General features: G+C 42.3%; 2 protein-coding genes across 2 annotated transcripts; both read right to left on the bottom strand.

Moving 5' to 3' along the window:
* Nucleotides 1–415: 415 nt before the first annotated feature.
* On the bottom strand, nt 416–8,478 carry LOC134102885 (transmembrane protease serine 2-like). The gene is made up of 14 exons (XM_062560347.1): nt 8,270–8,478; nt 7,911–7,945; nt 5,421–5,622; nt 4,351–4,443; nt 4,129–4,245; nt 3,916–4,045; nt 2,998–3,114; nt 2,838–2,878; nt 2,492–2,660; nt 2,215–2,387; nt 2,032–2,127; nt 1,712–1,854; nt 1,468–1,620; nt 416–654 (listed from the first exon to the last, which is right to left on the bottom strand). Exons 2-14 carry the CDS (start codon nt 7,923–7,925, stop codon nt 646–648), a joined length of 1,458 nt encoding a protein of 485 aa, XP_062416331.1. The 5' UTR covers nt 7,926–7,945; nt 8,270–8,478; the 3' UTR covers nt 416–645.
* A 2,780-nt stretch (nt 8,479–11,258) lies between these two features.
* Nucleotides 11,259–17,009, bottom strand: LOC119206981 (acetyl-CoA acetyltransferase, mitochondrial). Its single transcript, XM_037457642.2, has 12 exons — nt 16,859–17,009; nt 16,287–16,334; nt 16,084–16,201; nt 15,795–15,890; nt 15,198–15,298; nt 13,881–14,024; nt 13,516–13,666; nt 13,342–13,437; nt 12,949–13,062; nt 12,732–12,796; nt 12,276–12,433; nt 11,259–11,814 (listed from the first exon to the last, which is right to left on the bottom strand). Exons 1-12 carry the CDS (start codon nt 16,907–16,909, stop codon nt 11,694–11,696), a joined length of 1,263 nt encoding a protein of 420 aa, XP_037313539.1. The 5' UTR covers nt 16,910–17,009; the 3' UTR covers nt 11,259–11,693.
* Nucleotides 17,010–19,247: the final 2,238 nt, after the last annotated feature.

The raw sequence follows: 19,247 nt of genomic DNA, 5'->3' as shown, positions 1-19,247 counted from the left end.
AAGCTCAAATTAGCCCTTCAGACAGTGTGTCTGCTCCTCCTCAGTAGTCCTCTCCATGCAGACAGCATGAGGTGAAGCCAACAGGTGGAGGCACAAGTTACATCAGGGTTCATCCGCAAAAGGACCATTTGTATGCCAAATTAGCCACCCTATGTTCATATTTCTCGGACACAGTCAACTTTTTGTCATGATCTTCCTCTACCACGTTAATGACTACAATGGAAAGAAATACATGTACATTTCTCGATGTGCTGAAATACAAATATTCATGTCAAAGGTGAAGTTGTCTTTTGACCATCTTGCAATGAGATGTTTGGATGTGTATCGTTCTGTATTGTCCAACTCTCTCTCCGTCTACACCTCATTTGTTGTGCAATTTGAAACTCTGCTCATTGTGCAAAATGTTTTATTGAAACAAATAAACAACTTGATTTATGTTATATTTAATTTGTGCTAATGTGAAGAATAATATAAACATAATATGATGATACATTTATATTTGAAAAGCTTTCTTGTTACGTGTCACAAAAATATTGCTGATCAATAAGTTCCTTTGAAGTTTCAGATTTAAAGTGCACTGTTTTTAATAAAGGAAGGGCGTTGATTGATGAAAGAGGTTTGTCTTTGGGTTCATCCAGAACTCAGTCAATCATTCTGTGTTGACACAAAAAACATAGTTAAAAACATGAACATGTTGTAGAGTTAGAGTTACTAGTCATTATTATTATTTCTATACCATGGTTTAAAAACCTTAATTATTTGTGGCATTTTTTGTCCGTTGCCATCTTGGCTTTTCACAACCAAAAGTGACACCAGAAAGTGGAACTGAGTACACGTAAGAGAATTCCTTCATGAAGGGAAAACACCATGTGATAGGGTCCAAGTTAATGGACGGAACCACTAACAGCCTCCAGACCGCACAACAATGTGGTAGCCACCTGTCAATCACAAGGTAGCCCCGCCCTAAAGCATACTCTGCTTCATGGCCTATTTGACTTTCGACAGAAGATCACTCACTTAATGGACATCATGCTGTATTGATGAATACTTTGAATCAAAAAACTAGATTATATATTATAGATAGATTGAGACCATGAACCCTTGTTTACAATGTTTACTTAGGTAATAAATGAAGAGAGAAGTAGAGTCATTTCCTCATAGTGTTTTATGCAATCAGAAGAGTCTCTTCTTGATGGACATCATATCAAATGGAATCTTGCACACAAACATCAAGATTGAACGGATTAGAGCTTTGAGGTCTCACAACATAAGCCTGTGGCCATAACTTTCACGGTGCATTTGTTGATTATGACAATTCATAAAATTATCTACAATGATAAAATAATGAATGGATTTTGTACGGACGTAGACTTGGTAAGTAAATTTCTCACAAGCAATAATGCATTTGAGAAATTCTAATAGCATTTGTACAGAATACAGGGAACTACTCTCATAAACATAGCGTACCTGCATTTGTTCATATATCCAGTTGATGAAGTAGCTGACATTGCCGTAGAGTCCTGGCTTGTTCCTCATAGCACATCCAATCCCCCAGCTAGTGTCCCCTGCCAGCCACCATACATCTCCCTCCTTGACCACCAGGGGCCCTCCACTGTCCCCCTGCAGGAGACAGTATCTTAGGTCAGTGTGTGTGTGTGTGTGCGTGTGTGCGTGTGTGCGTAAGTGACATAGACAATGTACTCATACTAACCTGACATGTGTCAACTCCTCCCCGCAGCCTGCCGGCACAGATCATGGTCTTAGTGACCTTTCCATCAAACACTTGAGCCCTGTTACAGGTCTCTCTGCTGTAGATGGTGACCTCGGCTTGGTTGAGGTGGTCCGGAGAAGGTCCTGAGAAATAGCAACGATAACCACACCCGGTTAGCTCAGTCAAAAGTGTAGAAAGCACTGTTTCCTTACTGGGACTTTCAGCCTTAAAAAATAAGTGACACAATCTGGACAAATAATCTAATGTCGAGGAATGACAAGTTGAGAAAGGACACATGGGAAGTCGGAAAATACAAACACCAGAAGATCGCAGTGATCCCCATCCCGTGATCCAGGCTTGACGTCCAGCAGACAGGTCAATGGCTGAGTTGGGGAGACACACTGGCCTCACCGTACCTGAGGCACAAATACGTCTTCAATGTTGCCTGTTACCAATAAAGAAATTTTCTTTTAAATGATGAGATATAACTGGAAAATACTAACTTGTGATTTGGAGAGGCGAATTTAGCCTGAGCAGGGCGATATCGTTCTCGTTATTACGCCTGTTGAACTTTGCGTGTATGATAATTTTTTTAACTGTTGCTCCTGAGCGGAGGCTCATCAAACCCAAGCTCACATCGCCTGACTGTACATTCCACATTTTAGCATAGGAGAACCTGCCATGAGGTCAAGCAGTCACAGGATAGGACATTTATTTTCTGAATGTAAAGAAAATGGTATAATTGAATCCATTCGAGATGGTGTAAAGCCAAAGGCTCACTCTTGGAAGCAGTGTGCGGCCGACAGGATCCAGCGGGGGCTGATGATGGAGCCTCCGCAAACGTGGTAGCCGTCGATCTGCAGACTGACCTGCCATGGCCACGCCCCTTGCGCTGCTTGTGTACCACCCACAATGCGAGGACCCGGAAGAGCTGAACTCACTCCGCATGCTGAGGAAAGCGCGCGGGGGGGGGGGGGGGGGGTGCTTGATTTAACTCAAACTTTAAGGTTGAAGTTGTGTTCTAGTAGATATTTGAACCTTGCGTCTGCATTTCAGAATTTGCTCATGTCGCCAAAATTCCTACACATGTCAGTGCTTAAGTTATTTACTTAAAGTGAAATCTTACCAATACATTGAAGCCTGACTGCTGGGCCTGAGCACCATTGGCTGCAAAGGAGAGCATCACAATAACTGGTAAAGATAAAATAATCAATGCCTATTTAGGAGTTGTAACATTTAAATAAGACTGCTACAGCTTACAGTCTATGTATAGTGTGATTTTATACCTGTAAGAGAGAAGGGACTGTATACTTGATCCATTGTTCCTTCCAGGCTTCAGCTTCATGTATCCCTTTGAGGCCAAAGAACCTGGGCTGGTTTGGGTGGAGGACTTATAGTCCTGTCTGTGGGATAGACCAATGTGTGATGAGTCAGGGGAGATCAACACACTTAAAATAATATCAGCCTTGCCAACTTGCTTTTTTTTAACACAACAAACTTATTTTATGGAAAAAAAGAAAGGTAAGATTTATATTTGAAATGTTTTTTTAAATGTTATATTTAGACTGGTAAGTAAACATCTGAGTTTTCAGAGCTTAGCTTATTTATTGTCATAGGAAAAATAACAAATGTATTGATGTACACTTTAGTGCATGTCAGGACTTGTCTTTCAATGTTTTTCAATTTTTGGGGGGTGGTACAATGCATTTGCCTAAAATGGTTAACAACCCAATGCTTTCCAGATGCAGAATGCATCAATTCACATTGAGTGTGAAATCTTCCATTGTAGTTTGGGAGTTAGGCACCCATCTGTGATTGGCCACGCCCATTGAAATACACCCTTTTGACCAGTTAATGCTGAAAGTGATGAGAGTGCAAATAATGAGTAATGAGCTCTGGGTTTGCAAATGACCTTCTTTTCTATTAAAAGTTGTCTAAATATGTTCAAACAAGACCTTGCTGTCAAACTGCAGAAAATCAGATTTTTTAATTGTTTTGATGTTATTAAGTCCTGTTTTACACTACAGTGCACATGTTGTAAAATTGAAATGATATTATGTTGGTTTTTTAAACTCTGCATTGTTATTTTTACTGACCCAACAATTCATATTTTGTCTTTTTATTTTTATTTTTTGAAAGTGTCATGTCTTGTGTGACTGTGCCAGAAGAGGGCGTAGCCAGTGATGAAGAAGGGCGATCAGCACCTCTTGTACCCCATCCTCTCACACACGTCTCTCCCGTAGATGTCGTCCCAGTTTTCAGCACACACGGGCATCCAGGCCCCCGTGTCTGACGAGTAGCCCTGAAGCATGAAGTTTGTCCCGTGGAGGCGAACTGAGGAGCAGGCAGGACAACAACGCTCTTTCACCGCCATGACTTTCACTCAATGTGTGAGGCTGCTCATGTAAATGACTCACAGCACTGAGACTCATCCTCGCCGCGAGAACAGTCCTTTACACCGTCGCACCACTGGGAGGGGCTCAAACACTTGCCCCCATTGCCACACAACCTTCCCAGTAAACACTGGTAGGACACTGAAAACACACATAAACAGCAGGCATCACGCGCACAGCAAACCAAACGCATGGGAGGAGAAAAAGACGTCCGAAGCAAGCACAAGGCTCTTCTACTGAACTTACGGAAATACCAGACTAGTGTGGCGGCAACTGCCAGGATTAGAAGCACAGTCAGTGATGCACTTAGAATATGTTTCCCCTGACATGTCCTTGTTCCTGCAATGCAAAGAAAAAACTGTTAAAGAAAAATGTTAAAAGCAAATTGCCTGCTCTTCATGATTTGAATGTTACACATGAAATCAGGCCTAGCAGATACATAAACTAAACATAATGTAAATGAAACATGCAGTTTAGGAGTCGAATAACACAAAACCGAGGGAAGCTTCTAGCTGCATTTTCTTTATGAAGCATAACTTGGAGGTGGTTTGTGTTGATGATATTTCATTGCTTTTCATTAAATCTATTTTATGGCCTTATACCGTACTATGAAGGCTTCAAAACTATCTACTAACAGGTTTATAGAGTATAAAAAGAAAAGTAATCACAGTAGCCCAATAACAAACTGAAGAGAGCATAAAGCATCATTTTGGAAGAGCAGTTGTCATGAAGCACAGTAATGTGGTTGTTAGCACCGTTTGCGCTGTTTGAAACCACCTTCCTGTCCTTTCTGTGTGGAGTCTGCATGTCCCACCATGTCTGCATGTGTTCTCTCTGGGTCCTTTGGCTTCCTCCCTCAGTGCACAGACATGCTCTAGGGGTTCGGTTGATGGTGACTCTAAATTAATTGTAGGTGTGTGGATGTCAGCCCTGTGACTAGCTGGCCGGTCCAGGGACTACTGCGTCTCAAGCCCAATGTTATCTGTGGCTCTAACATACACACTGAATTGCTGTGTCTGTGTGCCGGTTTCACTGCGTAATAGACTGCCCCCCCCCCCCTCCTCTTAGCTGAGCGATAGGCTAGGTGAGATAATGAAACACCTTTCAGAGATTTGCCCCTTTTCTAAGTGTATTCTTCAACTTTTTATCACTCCAAATATATACTAGTTTACCCTTATTGTATTCTAACATATTTGTGAGCATGTATATATAATTATGTTATATTGTTTAAAATGAGTCATGAATCACTGACAGGACCCACACATTCCACTTGGTACGGCTTCACAAAAGGCAACAGGAATCACCCGTTACTGTACCTGTCTTTGGTCCCGTGTTGTGCGGGTTCGGGTTAGGTCCAGGTGCCACGGTGTGGTGGGTGTTGATGGTTTTGGGAGGCACTGCAATGTAGCTGGGGGTCGCTTGTGGGAGGTTAGGGTAAATACCCTGCTGTGGGGCAGTAGGAGGGGGTCTCCCTTCCTCATGGCGGAACCCGATGTTGTCATACGTGGGACCATATGCCTGCAGGTGCAGTGGAGAGGTTTAAGGAAGAAATCATGAAACAATAATCCGATAACAGAAGGGGGTCCAAAATACGGCAATCTGGGGTGTGAAATTGGGGTTGGAGGCGAGGCTTAGTGAGTTAGAAGCACGGCTCTGCACCATGGAGGCTCAGTCAGTAGCTGCTGTTAACCAGCCATCTCCTATAGTCGGTGCGGACCACATAGACGTATCGTTTGCTCCTGCTAACCGTCCCCCGGCAACCCCCGAGCGGCCGGGAGGCTGGGTGACTGTCCGGAATAAGCATAAGTCTAAGTCGAAGCACACGGTTAACCACCAACCACTTCACGTTTCAAACCGCTTCTCCCCACTCAGCGACACACCCGCTGAGAAGCCAACTCTGGTGATAGGTAGCTCCATTCTGAGGAATGTGAAGTTAGCGAAACCAGGGTCCATAGTCACTTGTATCCCCGGGGCCAGAGCGGGCGACATTGAGTCTTATCTTAAACTGCTGGCTAAGGATAAACGTAAATACAGTAAGATTGTAATACATGTCGGCGGTAATGACTCCCGGTTACGCCACTCGGAAGTCACAAAAGTTAACGTGGAATCGGTGTGTACATACGCTAAAACAATGTCGGACACCGTAGTTTTCTCTGGCCCCCTCCCAAACTTGATCAGTGACGACATGTATAGCCGCATGTCGTCATTCCGCCGCTGGTTGTCGAGGTGGTGCCCAGCAAATAATGTGGGCTTCGTTGATCACTGGAAAACGTTTTGGGGAGTGCCTGGTCTGATTAGGAGGGACGGCATCCATCCAACTTTGGATGGAGCTCAACTCATTTCTAAGAACCTGACCCAGTTTCTTAATGGAGTTCAGACCAGGAAGCAGAGTCGCAGTCTTACACACTTCTCTGCGCTTCCTTCCGAGCAGTCACTCAGCGTAATTAACTCTATAGAAACTGTTTCTGCCCCACGGACACCGTTATTTAAGTTAAAGGTAAACAAACGAGGAGTTATATTTAATAACTTAATCAAAGTTAAAAGTAATAATACAACAGTCAAACAAACTAAGAGAATTAAAGGGGGACTTTTGAATATTAGATCTCTGTGCTCTAAAGCTGTTTTAGTAAATGAACTAATATCTGACAACCATGTTGATATTTTCTGTCTTACTGAAACATGGCTATCGGATGGGGAGTACTTTAGTTTAAACGAAGCGACTCCTCCAAGTCATGTTAATACTCATATCCCCTCGAGGGGGTGGAGTGGCAGCTATTTATGACTCCTGCCTTTTAATAAACCTTAAACCTAAACTGGATTATAACTCATTTGAAAGTCTGACTTTCAGTCTTTCACAACCAACCTGGAAAATAATCCAGCCGGTTCTCTTTGTAATAGTGTACAGGGCCCCAGGTCCTTATTCTGAATTTTTATGTGAATTTTCACAGTTCTTAACGAGTTTGGTCCTTAAAACGGACAAGGTAATTATAGTGGGTGACTTTAACATTCATGTGGATGTCGATAACGACAGCCTTGGTACTTCATTTCTCTCTTTGCTGGAATCAATTGGTTTCTGTTGGAGTGTAAATAAACCAACTCATTGTTTTAACCACACGCTCAACTTGGTTCTTGTATATGGTATTGTGATAGAACACTTAACAATCTTTCCACAGAACCCTCTCCTGTCGGACCATTGTCTGATAATTTCTACTGCCAGAATCTCCTCCTCCTGCCAAGGGTTTCTACAGGTTCTTACTCCTGCTGCTGCCATCATCATATACTTTAAATATGATTCATATTACTGTCATCATAAACCAACATCTTTCTGCTCTCCCTCCCCACAGAAGCCTCTGTGGATGGTGGTTCTATCTGATGGAGGTTGTCCCTGCAGTGGTCCTGCCGTACACTTGTTCTGCTACTTGCAATTACTTGTATCATTTCTGTTAGAGGAATTGAATGTATTGTACATCTTTTACATTGTTGATTCTGTACACATGACATCCATTGCAGTCTGTCCATCCCGGGAGAGGGATCCCTCCTCTGACGTTCTCACTAAGGTTTCTTCCCTTTTTTCCCCATTGAAGGGTTTTTTCATATTTTGGGGAGTTTTTCCTGTGCCGATGTGAGGGTTTGGGACAGAGGATGTCACATGTGTACAGACTGTAAAGCCCTCTGAGGCAAATATGTAATTTGCGATTTTGGGCTATACAAAATAAAATGAATTGAATTGAAATAAGAAACAAACTGTTAAGAAATACAGTAAAATATATGACAAAAATGGAAAGGGAAAGTTTAAATGAACTTACCTGGTTATCATTCATAACGAAATTGGTTGCACGTTCTGCGGAGGGAGGAAGACCGTGGCTCGATGAAAAGGTTATGAAACATTTTAAAATCATGACTCACCTCATGACTAAACAGTAGCATGTAGTATAAATCATAAGCACTAGGTTGAGCAACTGGCATATTATGTAAGGAAGATTAAAACTGCATAGTAGAAATTACAATTACCTACAAATCACGGATAATTCTTAGGCTCGATATTTTCAAAAAACAAACTAAGCCAAAAACACTCACATGGCACCCGTGTAGGTTGACTAAATAGTTCACACTAAGATGGTCACTTAACACTTTTATCCACATTGTTCACCAGATTTCCACCTACCTTGAAGGAGCCACAAATTCCTTCTGCCTCTGAGGTCTGTACCTCAACCTACTGTTTCTCTCTCTGCCTCACGCCCCCCCCCATTCCTTTATTTATTAAAGAGCCATAACCACACCTTTCCCACTGTGTGCACCAGTCAGCCTGTTGTGCGCCACCTGAACTATGCGCAATACTTCCAATAAGGCCGGTATGAATGACGGCCAGCACTGATGCCTATTGATACTAGACTCTGAGATGAGCTGAATCAAAGTGAGACTAATGAGCTATTGATTTAGGACAAAACCTCTTTGAAAAAGTGAATATGCCATTTGCACCAATGACCCTCCCCCACAAAACCCATCGGATTTTACTGAACAGTTGGAATGGGTCATTAATTCAGTTGTCCCAAGTCCCACAAGCAGAACAACTCTGTAAAAAATACAGGGGAAATAGCTAAAATAACTTTGTATATTACAAACAATGCAATCACAATGTGACAGAGGAAAAGTCAACAGGTGATAAGCCTTCAATCAGATAGAGCCCAATAGGACCAAAACTAGAAAGATTAAGTAAAGTGGAAAAGGCATAAAGACATTGTACCAGCTATTGTCCATCTTCCAAACCAGACATGTCTGACCGATTAATCAGTAACGCCCAAACAAACAGGTAAGTGGGCTTAAAAATAGTTTTGGTTGAAGGACTTTCAGACCCTGTTAATATTTAACTCAACGTTTGACTTTGTTAACTTGCAGTAACAAAGGAATGAAGAACCAGTAAGAGACTGCAAGAACAGAACGTCCTATCAAGTGACATCACCTAGAACACATGTGTCAAACTCAAGGCCCACGGGCCACATACGGCCCGTGAATGAATTATCTTTGGCCCGCATGATCAAATCTATTTACTATTGGAGCTGGCCACGCATCACCATAATACTACACATCCCACAATGCACTCCGTGTGTCGTCTGTGAGGCACGCCTCACAGTCTATTACATTTGTGTCAACTTTCAACCCTATCCCTCTCCCCAAAAAATGGCTAAACAAAAGGTGGAATTTGAAAACAGGAGTTTTCAAGACAGGTGGGAGGCAGGTCCGTGTACCTTAACATCGTCCCTTTACCGTAAAAACTATACCAACAACTTTTTACTCCGTTGATTCTTTTTGTGGTTTTTCCCATAAAATGAAAATACGAAGCGTAGCGGCTAAACCGGAAGTACGTAGATTTTCACAGTAAGAATCGACGCAACCGTTTGTAATGACAGCGGTTACCAGGGTAACAAGAGGAGAAAAGTTCATTAACGGATATAAATAAATAATCCTGGACCGACGGGATGTGTTAGCAGCAGTACTTGACTACACTCGCTGCTCTTGGCTCTGATATTTGTTGTCCACAGATTGTTTTGCTTCAGTGAGCAGAGCAGAGACAGTTTAAGGAGATCGCAGCGTAAACGTGTTCGCATCTCCACCAGCAGGTGGCAGAATACGTGTATTTAAACCATAGATTTCATTATATTGAACTGTCTATGTTATTTGTCTAGGTTACATATGTCGAACTCGTGGCCTGCCGCCGGTGTCCGGCTGGCCGTCCAGAGCGGTCCGCCGCCGGAGTGCGTACGTCCCGCCGTCAGCAAACAGTCGGTCAGACCGCCGCGCGCCCCCCCCCGTCAGCCGTTCGCGCCGATCATCAATCAGATAGTTCAGTTCGTCGAAGTGGGCGGTATCTGGCCCAAACATGAAATGAGTTTGACACCCCTGACCTAGAACAATATTCCTTTTTTTAGCATACTCCATCCCATTGTTTCACTGTAACAGCATATGGTCTGAACTACTTGTGAATTACATGTGGTCTACATTTTACGCACTAACTGAGGTTAAAGACGGCCTCTCCTGAATCTTTACTTTCCGAACTGACTGGTCAGGGCAAAGTCAGGACTGCAGTATCTCCTCAGATCAATTTTTACGAATCGACTTGCGTCGATGAGAAGTTGAAGACAGCCTCTTCAAATCAACTTTCCAAATTGGCTTGAGTTGATGACAGGATTAAGGATTTATGCCTCGCCAACCTAAACCATTTCCTAGCTGATCCAGAGAAGTCCGGCTGCCCCAGTCCTCACTTCCTGCACAAGCAGCTCTCCAAGAAGGAAAACTTCTTCTACCCCAGGATGCAACTTGCATGTTACACAAGCACAAACAGCTTTTTCGGTACCAAGAAACCCAACAGCCTTCCCCTCCACACACACCTAACCCTCCACATGCATTAATTACATTTTTAATTGATGTTTAGATATTAGGATATCCTACAATAGCTTTTGTTGATTTCAAATGGTATTGATCTGATTAGTATTATTGGAAGTTAATAAACCCTGTTATACTTGAAGAAGTTTTCTGCGATTTCGTTGTGCATATGTGTACTGTAGTGTTGGCTGGAAACAGTCAGTGTACACACCTTCAATTCCTGGCTCCTAATGAGTGAATATCAATTTTGAGACTTATTGCTTTAATAGTTTAGTTCTTAGTCTCTTTTTATCTTGGATTATTAATAATTCTATTGATGTCAATGATTTAATTTCACACTAGCTATTAATCAACACATTACCCCTGCAATGTGCCCAATAAAATTGTGCCCTGCCTAACGCCATTCCAAACACTCAAATATTAAAATACATTTTTAGGAGTTAATTACACAAGTATGATTCCCCCATAAAAGAAAATAGCTATTCATTTTGTTGCATACTTGAACTTCACAAGCACCGACTGCTTCCTTTCACTCCCTCAACAACTTCGACTAGGTTACCTTTGTTTCTTCCTAACAGTCATGAAAACTATTACACCGCCATCTATAGGCAAAAACATGCAACAGCATCATAACGTCAGAAAATAAAAAGCCACAAAATCATGAGAAGGGACCAAAGAAAAGACTAAATGGGGGATATGCCACAATTACGTGAATTGATATGGGGAAAAAGCTCAATCAATATTATATCAATATAAAATATATCAATATTAGATAATGTTTGGGATAAGTTTTATTATATTTTAGAGTCAATTTCCAATGCGTTAAGAGGTACAGTAATGGTAATTATTAGCCAACTATAGGTTACTGTAGTAAAACAATTTCTAAATTAAAAACAAAACTTTGTAACAACAAATAGATTAATAACACAAATGTGGTTTCATAAAAACTATTTATGTAACCATTTCAAATCAGAAATACATTTTGTTTTATCAAACAAAAGGAGTGTTTTGAACGCTGCCGTTGTGACGTCACGTGCCACGTATCCGGTCCCACTTTGCTGCCTAGGCAGGGTCACTGGCATGGAGGTGTAACAGAAGCATTGTTCACAGAAAGAAGGGGAGTGGACAGATGCCAGAGCCTTTGGAGACGGCAGCTAGTGAACACAAGAGAGCGTTTCACAGAGACACAAGTTCCTACATCCACTTTTCTACATTTTCTGGATCAGAATAGATGACGCTCCACCTCCTCCATTGCAGATGCCTGCCAGTCCGTATTGGCCAGACTTCAGGCTGTGCACCATGTGGCCCACGATCCTCGCCCCAGACATCCTGAAAATACATCATCAGTGATCAGAACCTTGTCTGAATACACACATCTATATGTTGCATTGACAATTTGCACTGAAAAACTTAGCTTACGGTAATAATGAAGCAAAAAAGAATTGCGGCTAAATGATAATGATATGCAAGTTTAGCCCTTAGAGTTTAGTACAAGTGGAAAATGGTATTTCCCTATCCTGAAAAAAAGAAAAAGAAAAAAAAAACTACTTACTTAGGTGAGAAGTTTTAATAGACCTCCAATATAATTTTCTTTTGTAAGAGGCTGCTTTTTAGATAATTTGTCCAAACTTGTCTCTTACTAGACTGGATCCATTTCCACATCCAAAGGAGAAAGAATTATTCTCATTCCTTTGGATGTGGAAACATTACACCTTTCGCAGCTAGAGTTTTCTTCTCCTCATCCAAGGTGACTCCCAGACAGTCCGTGTGAGTGTCTCTCAGCTGCTTACCCAATGGGGTGTCCCAGTGACACGGCACCCCCGTTCACGTTGACTTTCTCAGGGTCAATGTCCAACATCTTGATGTTGGCCAGAACAACCACGCTGAACGCCTCGTTGATCTCCCACATGGCGATGTCATCCTTCTTCAACCCTGCTGCATCCAGGACCTGACACACACACACACAGACACACACACACACGCACAAGCGCGTGCACACACACACACACACACGCACACACACACGCACAAGCGCGTGCACACACACACACACACACGCACACACACACACACGCACGCACACGCGCACACACACAATGGGTGAAAACCGCAGGATGTTATAACAGAACTGGCCTTCAAAAAGTTTTGAATCAGACAAGTCAGTACATGTATTCAGTCAACATGTATGTATATACAAATATATTCGACCCAATATTCAAGGATCACTAGAAGCGACATGTACTCACCTTTGGTACAGCGAATGCAGGAGCAATGGGGAAATCAATGGGTGCGACAGCAGCATCAGCAAAAGCTATGCAAAAAACCCCCAAAACATTACATATCAATTTTGCAAATAAATATAAATACAAATAAAAAGGTCATGTTTAAAGGAGTGGTAACCGCAAACATTAACCAAATGGCCGTTATATTTTAACTTGATAAATACAGCCAGGTATTTCTTACAAACAATCCTTGCCAGTGGCGTGACGTTGAGTCTCTTCGCAGCATCTGCAGTCATTAAAACGAGAGCAGCTGCCCCATCGTTCAGTGTGCTGGCATTGGCCGCCGTCACTGTGCCTGATGAGAAGGGGACGACAAATTTACATTCAATGAAAGATCTTTACATAAAAATAACAATTACAATTATTATTTTACTGTGAAAAAGAAAAAAATCGCAATAGTGGACAAAGAGCGCCCAAAATGACCCCTCCCTCCCGCCCATCATCGGCCCCCACAGAGTCTGAAACCTAGGGGAAACACTGACCATTTTGAGTAAGGGTGGAGGAATCTGTAAATTTATCACTTTCAATTCAAAATATGCAAAATCAATGCAAGTAATGACAACAGCATCATTACCATTCTCTTTCTGGAACACTGCCTTCAGTTTGGGAACTTTGCTGAAGTCGACCCGCCTCCACTCTTCATCCTCGGACACAACCAAATCAGGTTTGCCTGCAGAACAATATCCACATCAGATAGGCTTGGCTATATTTACTAAACGACCCAGGTCCCCCGGCTTCGACCCAGTACCTCTCTGGGGAATGCTAACTGGCACGATCTCCCTGGCCAGCACGCCGGACTCGTACGCCGCTTTGCTGCGGCTGTACGAGCTGATGGCGTGTGCGTCCTGCTCCTCCCTGCTGATGCTGCTGTTCTTTGCTGTGTTCTCTGCACAGTTGCCCTGTATGAGAGCGCAAAATAAAAAAAAAAAGTCTAAACACATCAGTACGAAACCAACCAAATTTTTTTTTAGACTTTTTTTTTTACCGCGACCCACTACAAATGGGTCCGCGACCCACCAGTTGAGAAACACTGGTCTAATGTATTGAAAAGCTATGACCAAAAGCATTTGAATATATAGCATGTTGGTATCAGGAGATTGACATGTGGTTTACCATGTGGAATTTGTTGTAGACATCAGTGAGGCCATCCTTGACAATGATGTCTTCCATCCTAACTCCGCCATAGGTTGGGGTATCTCTGGACATCACATAAGGTACGTTGGACATGCTCTCCATGCCTCCTGCCACCATCACATCCTGCGATCACAGAGACAGCCACATCCACGTTTTATTGCCATTAGAAGTTCACTTCCTCTGAGTCCTGGGTTTGAAAGGATTCATTAATTACAGCCATAGGCTTCACCACGTATCCATTGGGAGGGTCGTGCCCCCCCCCCCCCCCCAATATTGAGAAAGTACCAATCTGCCCCCCCCAATATACAGCAGAAAATATGTAAAATATAAATGTTCTCCTCTTATGAACCCTGTCCATAGATCGGTCCCAACAAACTGGACCGACTTCAGATGCTGGTGAGAAGAGACAGAGACTTTTCTACGTCCTCCGTCTTGTGCTTCATGGAGACCTGGCTCTGTGGATCCATACCGGACTCCGTGATCCAGCTGGTGGGCTTCAAGCTGCTCAGAGAGGACCGCAAGACGAATGGTGGAGGAATCTGCTTCTACTCCAACACTGTTGTCCTGATGTGGAATCCTTTATCATTAACTGCAAACCCTGCGTGTGGAGCAGACCAACCTGGACTCCTTGGTTATTGTCTTTGGGAACTTTAACAAGGGAAACCTCAGCCATGGACTTCCTAAGTTCAAAAAATGTATTAAATGCCCGACCAGAACACCCTGGATCACTGCTACACTACACCAGCCCAAAACCAGCTTTAAAAAAAATGGAGAAAGATATTCATTTGGACCCCCACCAATATCTAAACCATGGTTACAACCTTGATCTCTCAGACTTTTAGTCTACGATGTGTTATGGACTATTCTGCATCGCCTCAAACGCGCTAAACACTCCAGCTACTTTTGGAGTATAATTTCTGGTCAATTCACATGAATTCCCTCATTCACACTAAACACAACAAATGGTGGTTGTACGCAGTTTGTTAAAAGGGCGAGGTCTTCCTGGAACAGTGATAAAATAGGTACAGGGATGTATTGTACAGCTCGGGGTACACGCAGACAGACAATGTTACTATTAATTGTTCTCAATGCTGATAGAGTTGCCGAAGTTGAAGACTTCGGCCGTTTAACCCGAATTTGTGCAACTTTGCTGCAAAGTTACGCGACAAATGCACATTTGCAGCATTCCAGTCTTATTGCGTCTGTGCATAGCCTTTGTATGTAATCCTGTGGCGCAAGAAGAAAATAAAAAAATCACATGAGCGAGCAGAAGAGAGTATGCAATGCTAATACTACCTGGTGTCCACACATTAGACTCTGAGATGCCATCATGATGGCCTTCATCCCAGAGGCACAGACTTTGTTGATGGTGGTTGCTGGAGTGCTGAGGGTCAAGCCTGAAGGTAACAAACAACATTGGAAAAGAATGATGGATAAAAAAAAAAAAAATAGCATCTTTCCCTTCATTCAGTTGTGCATTTACGTGTCAGTCTGGCACTGGGAATCTGCATCATCAAGATGGTACTATATTATTTCAGAGTGAACCATCTACCAAAGCTATTGTCACATTAGCTTCCAAACTTCTTTTCACCATTTATACCACTGTGCTGCCCCACATGGAAAGAATGGAACATTTTGTTAAGAATTCTAGAGCAACAGGATTAATAGGGAAATCTTAGTCAGTACGTCCTTGGATTATCAATTTCAATACCTCCAACTTGTATTCTATCATATGTTCATTGAGAGACAATAAATACTAATGTATTATTGCCCAAGTCCAGCAGGTGAACGACATGACAATGCTGCTTTAAGTGCAATCCTCTCCGATTCCCACAGATGTTTTTGGACATCAATTTATTGTTGCAATGGAAGTTTGTAGAATGAGGGCAATACCTGCTCCAAGCAAGGCTTGTCTTGTGGGGGCCTGCCCTTCTCCTGCCTGAAGCACGTTGCCCATGTAGACTTCCTTCACCTCCTCTGGAGCAATTCCTACAAACCAAACAAATGAATGTACACCCAGCAATCTTCCCTTTGATGCAGCACTCCACCTGCTTATGCATACAGCTGATCCGTCACATCAGGTAATAAGCCCAGCCAGGCATGAGGATGATCAGCTGATGTTACCTCAAGGCTTAATAGAAAGAACAGGTTTCTCCAGACGAAGTGAAGCATCAGAACACACCTGCCTTGTCTACGGCTCCCTTTATGGCGATGGAGCCCAGTCTGGTGGCGGGCACCGCTGCCAAGCTGCCTCTGAAGGAGCCCATCGGAGTGCGGACTGCACTAACGATGACGACATCCTGCAAGCCGCCCGTAACACGAGCGTTACGAGTGTGAGGCCCACGCGTTTAAATGTGACCAAGTTATAAAAGCTATTGTACTTACATTGAGCGACGGGCGAGACGTGTAGGTTCTAGAGAGGTACTTATGAGCCTGTGATGAGAGGTCAAGTAAGTGTTTCCATATTCAGTCTGCTGTATGACACATGGGGTTAGGAGCTGAACTCCGTTTGAACTCAAGCAGGAATACGCAGCTATGCTAACAACAAGAGCTGGCGTTAGCTAGCACCAAGTACAACGCCGGTGTTACGCGCCTCCTGGTTTTTGAGGGACTTAACACCGGAACACGGGCTAAGGACGCCGAATGAGCGACGTCACCCCGTAGCCCCCCACAGCGAGGACCCCTTTGGACTTTCAGAATGCTGTCAGTTAAACTCGCTAATGTGGTTCAATTGTTGATACGTTTTTTATAGAAACGGGGCTATGGGAGCTTCCATGTGTGTTCGAGCCGCTTGATTCCTTTGGTCAAGGACAACACAGAAAGGTTAGCCGGGCTGCCGCGAGCAAACCACCGGGGCCTTGTTTCTCCAAGGCCCCGGTGGTTTGCACAGCATTAACATTAAAATCACAATGAAACATACGAACCACAACACAACATTGGTACACGGTATCCCTTACCAGGCGTTTACAAAGTTGCGTGCGCATGGTCAAAAGTCCACTAGATGACATTCTGGAGTGTGGGGTTCACACACTTGCACCAACTTCACCTTCACACATTCAGCAGGAGGATCAAAACCTGTCAGCCAATCACAGTGGGAGGTGTTACCCCAACGTCACCGTCAGCGGGGCATTGTGGTAGATGTAGTTTTTCCCAATTTCATTTTGACACATAGTTTATTTGTATGAATAAATAAACGTAATGTTTTAATACTTTTTAATGGAATGTGTATTCACATTGCAGGTCCAGACCTTGAACTCTGTTAAAGCTACTGTAGCTGCTCTGCAAGTGGATACATTCGGCCTTGTCTAGTTAACTGAAAAAGCTCCTGTTAAATCTGCTCTTAAGCAAAATGGTTTCCTTCGCAACTCACCTATATTCAAACGCAAAGAATATTTACTTGTTTCCTATTATTCCGGTTTAGAGATATACTTTAATGAATGATTGTTTGAAATCTGCATTCATGCAACAATGCATGAGGTGATTCTTTGTTTTGTACTTAAATCAAATAGTAATTTGAAAATAAATTTGGCAGTTCTAGCAGCAGAATTGAGGAGCAGTTAATGAGTCTGCCTACATGTTTGATTACAGAGCTCTGGAGGCTGCACAAGGCGGGGATCCCTGGCAAAACCCCAACCGCGTGAGAAGTAGATTCGATGAGCGCTTCTTCAGTTAAGCCAAGAACTCACAGAAAAACATGCACTGCTTGTTTTGATTACTGCAATCATCATCATCATTATCATCAATAGCTGAATATTACTTTTGTTAACAGATCTTATCTACATTGCACAACTCAAGGCTAATAGTCAACAATATGTTACACTTACATTTTCTTTTCTTTTTTGATTAAGATTTAGTTTTTAAAAAATGTCTGTTTTCCAAATGGCATTTTTTTTAACACAAACCGTAGAAGCTCTTATGAGTATGTTCCCTCAGGCATCCAATCTGGATACTTCTTCATTATAACATGGTGCCTTCAACTTTTCCACAAGAGGTACTCTAAGGCACTGAAAAGGTTGACCCATGTATCTGGTATTTTCTGTGTGCAATACCATTACTCACATGTGTTGAGTAGAGTAAATACCTCTCTGCATCTTTAAAAGAATAAGGAGACTTTGCTCAACAACAAGAACAGTCATCTTAGAAAATTTAAACATTTTAATAAATAAAAACTGATGTAATATACACCATTGTGAATATACAACTACAACAAGCATACCAAGACATTTGAAATACAAAAAAAACACAGTTTGCTTGAAAAGCTTACTTTTTAGAAAGAGTGGGAGTGAGCAGGAATTACATTAGCCATACATTCTTATTAGTGTGTGCCAACAAATATAAAAAGCTTCATGAGCACTGACTTATCCAAGATGGTCAACATAAACAACAAATAAAAAATACAAGAATAAAAAACAAATAGTTACATATCTGGACTGAAGATTTCCATGAAGAGACAATTTGAGGTACTGAGTTGTCTACACCTGTAACTAACAGAATACACTCCTTTCCACAGGGTCCTGAAATAAAAATAAAGTCTGTAACTCAAACCAGTACTACATATCCGAGGAAGACTATAGGAAACAATTAAGAGTAGACAACTCCCTTGTTCTTCTTCCGCTTGTATTGCATTTTGTGATGAATATAACATGTAACTTAAAAAACATGACGCTTGTCATTTAAAGTCGCTCGAAAAAGGGTGAGTGTTAACTACTTTTAAACATCCTGATGAGACAAGATTTCAATGCTTCTTCCGGTTTTCAAAGATAGTATCACTACAGGTCTCCGAAGAAGCAACCACCTCCACCCAGTGGTTGCTTGTGTAGCTGCTGCGTCACAGGACAACTAGATGTTGATGCTGCTTATTCTGTGAAGGGAAAGGGCACCTGCAGGGTATGGTGGTATGTCTACCGGACCTGATAGAGAAAGACTAGAGAGTCAGTAAAACTGAATGTCTATGAAGAAATATCAAAAGTGATTGTGAGCATACCTGTTCACTCAGCACCAAACACAATGCATGGATACAATTGGCAGCCACCAATACATCAGACTTTGAAAAAAAGAGACTTGTAAACTAAACCCCCGGCAAAAGAAAATGTTAGGACATGTGGATTTGAGTGATCCGCTCATTTTCTTTGCTTTTTAATTAGTCGTTCATTTATCTTTGTTTCCCTGAAACAGCGAGCACTCAATGCAAACCATCTCAATTCCAACACTGACTGACAACAAACTTACAGTACAGTACAGGATTGTACAGCTACATTTCGTCTGAAGCAAGGAAACATCCAACTTAAAAAAAGCACCACAGATGTGTTAAAATAGCACCAGTTGTGAGAATGTATATCACATGTT

Source organism: Pungitius pungitius, unplaced genomic scaffold (assembly GCF_949316345.1).
Source record: "Pungitius pungitius unplaced genomic scaffold, fPunPun2.1 scaffold_29, whole genome shotgun sequence".
NCBI classification, from domain to species: domain Eukaryota; kingdom Metazoa; phylum Chordata; class Actinopteri; order Perciformes; family Gasterosteidae; genus Pungitius; species Pungitius pungitius.
This window is presented reverse-complemented; position numbering and strand designations above follow the sequence as displayed.

Coding starts and splice junctions, on each gene's coding strand:
- LOC134102885 (XM_062560347.1), bottom strand. Junction 3,115..3,915: donor GAGAGGATGGGGTACAAGAG/GTGCTGATCGCC, acceptor TCTATCCCACAG/ACAGGACTATAAGTCCTCCA. Junction 2,879..2,997: donor CAGTCCCTTCTCTCTTACAG/GTATAAAATCAC, acceptor TCTCCTTTGCAG/CCAATGGTGCTCAGGCCCAG.
- LOC119206981 (XM_037457642.2), bottom strand. CDS start 16,909: ATGTCATCTAGTGGACTTTTGACCATGCGCACGCAACTTTGTAAACGC. Junction 13,063..13,341: donor AGTGTTCCAGAAAGAGAATG/GTAATGATGCTG, acceptor CCTTCTCATCAG/GCACAGTGACGGCGGCCAAT. Junction 12,797..12,948: donor GCCACTGGCAAGGATTGTTT/GTAAGAAATACC, acceptor TTTTTTGCATAG/CTTTTGCTGATGCTGCTGTC.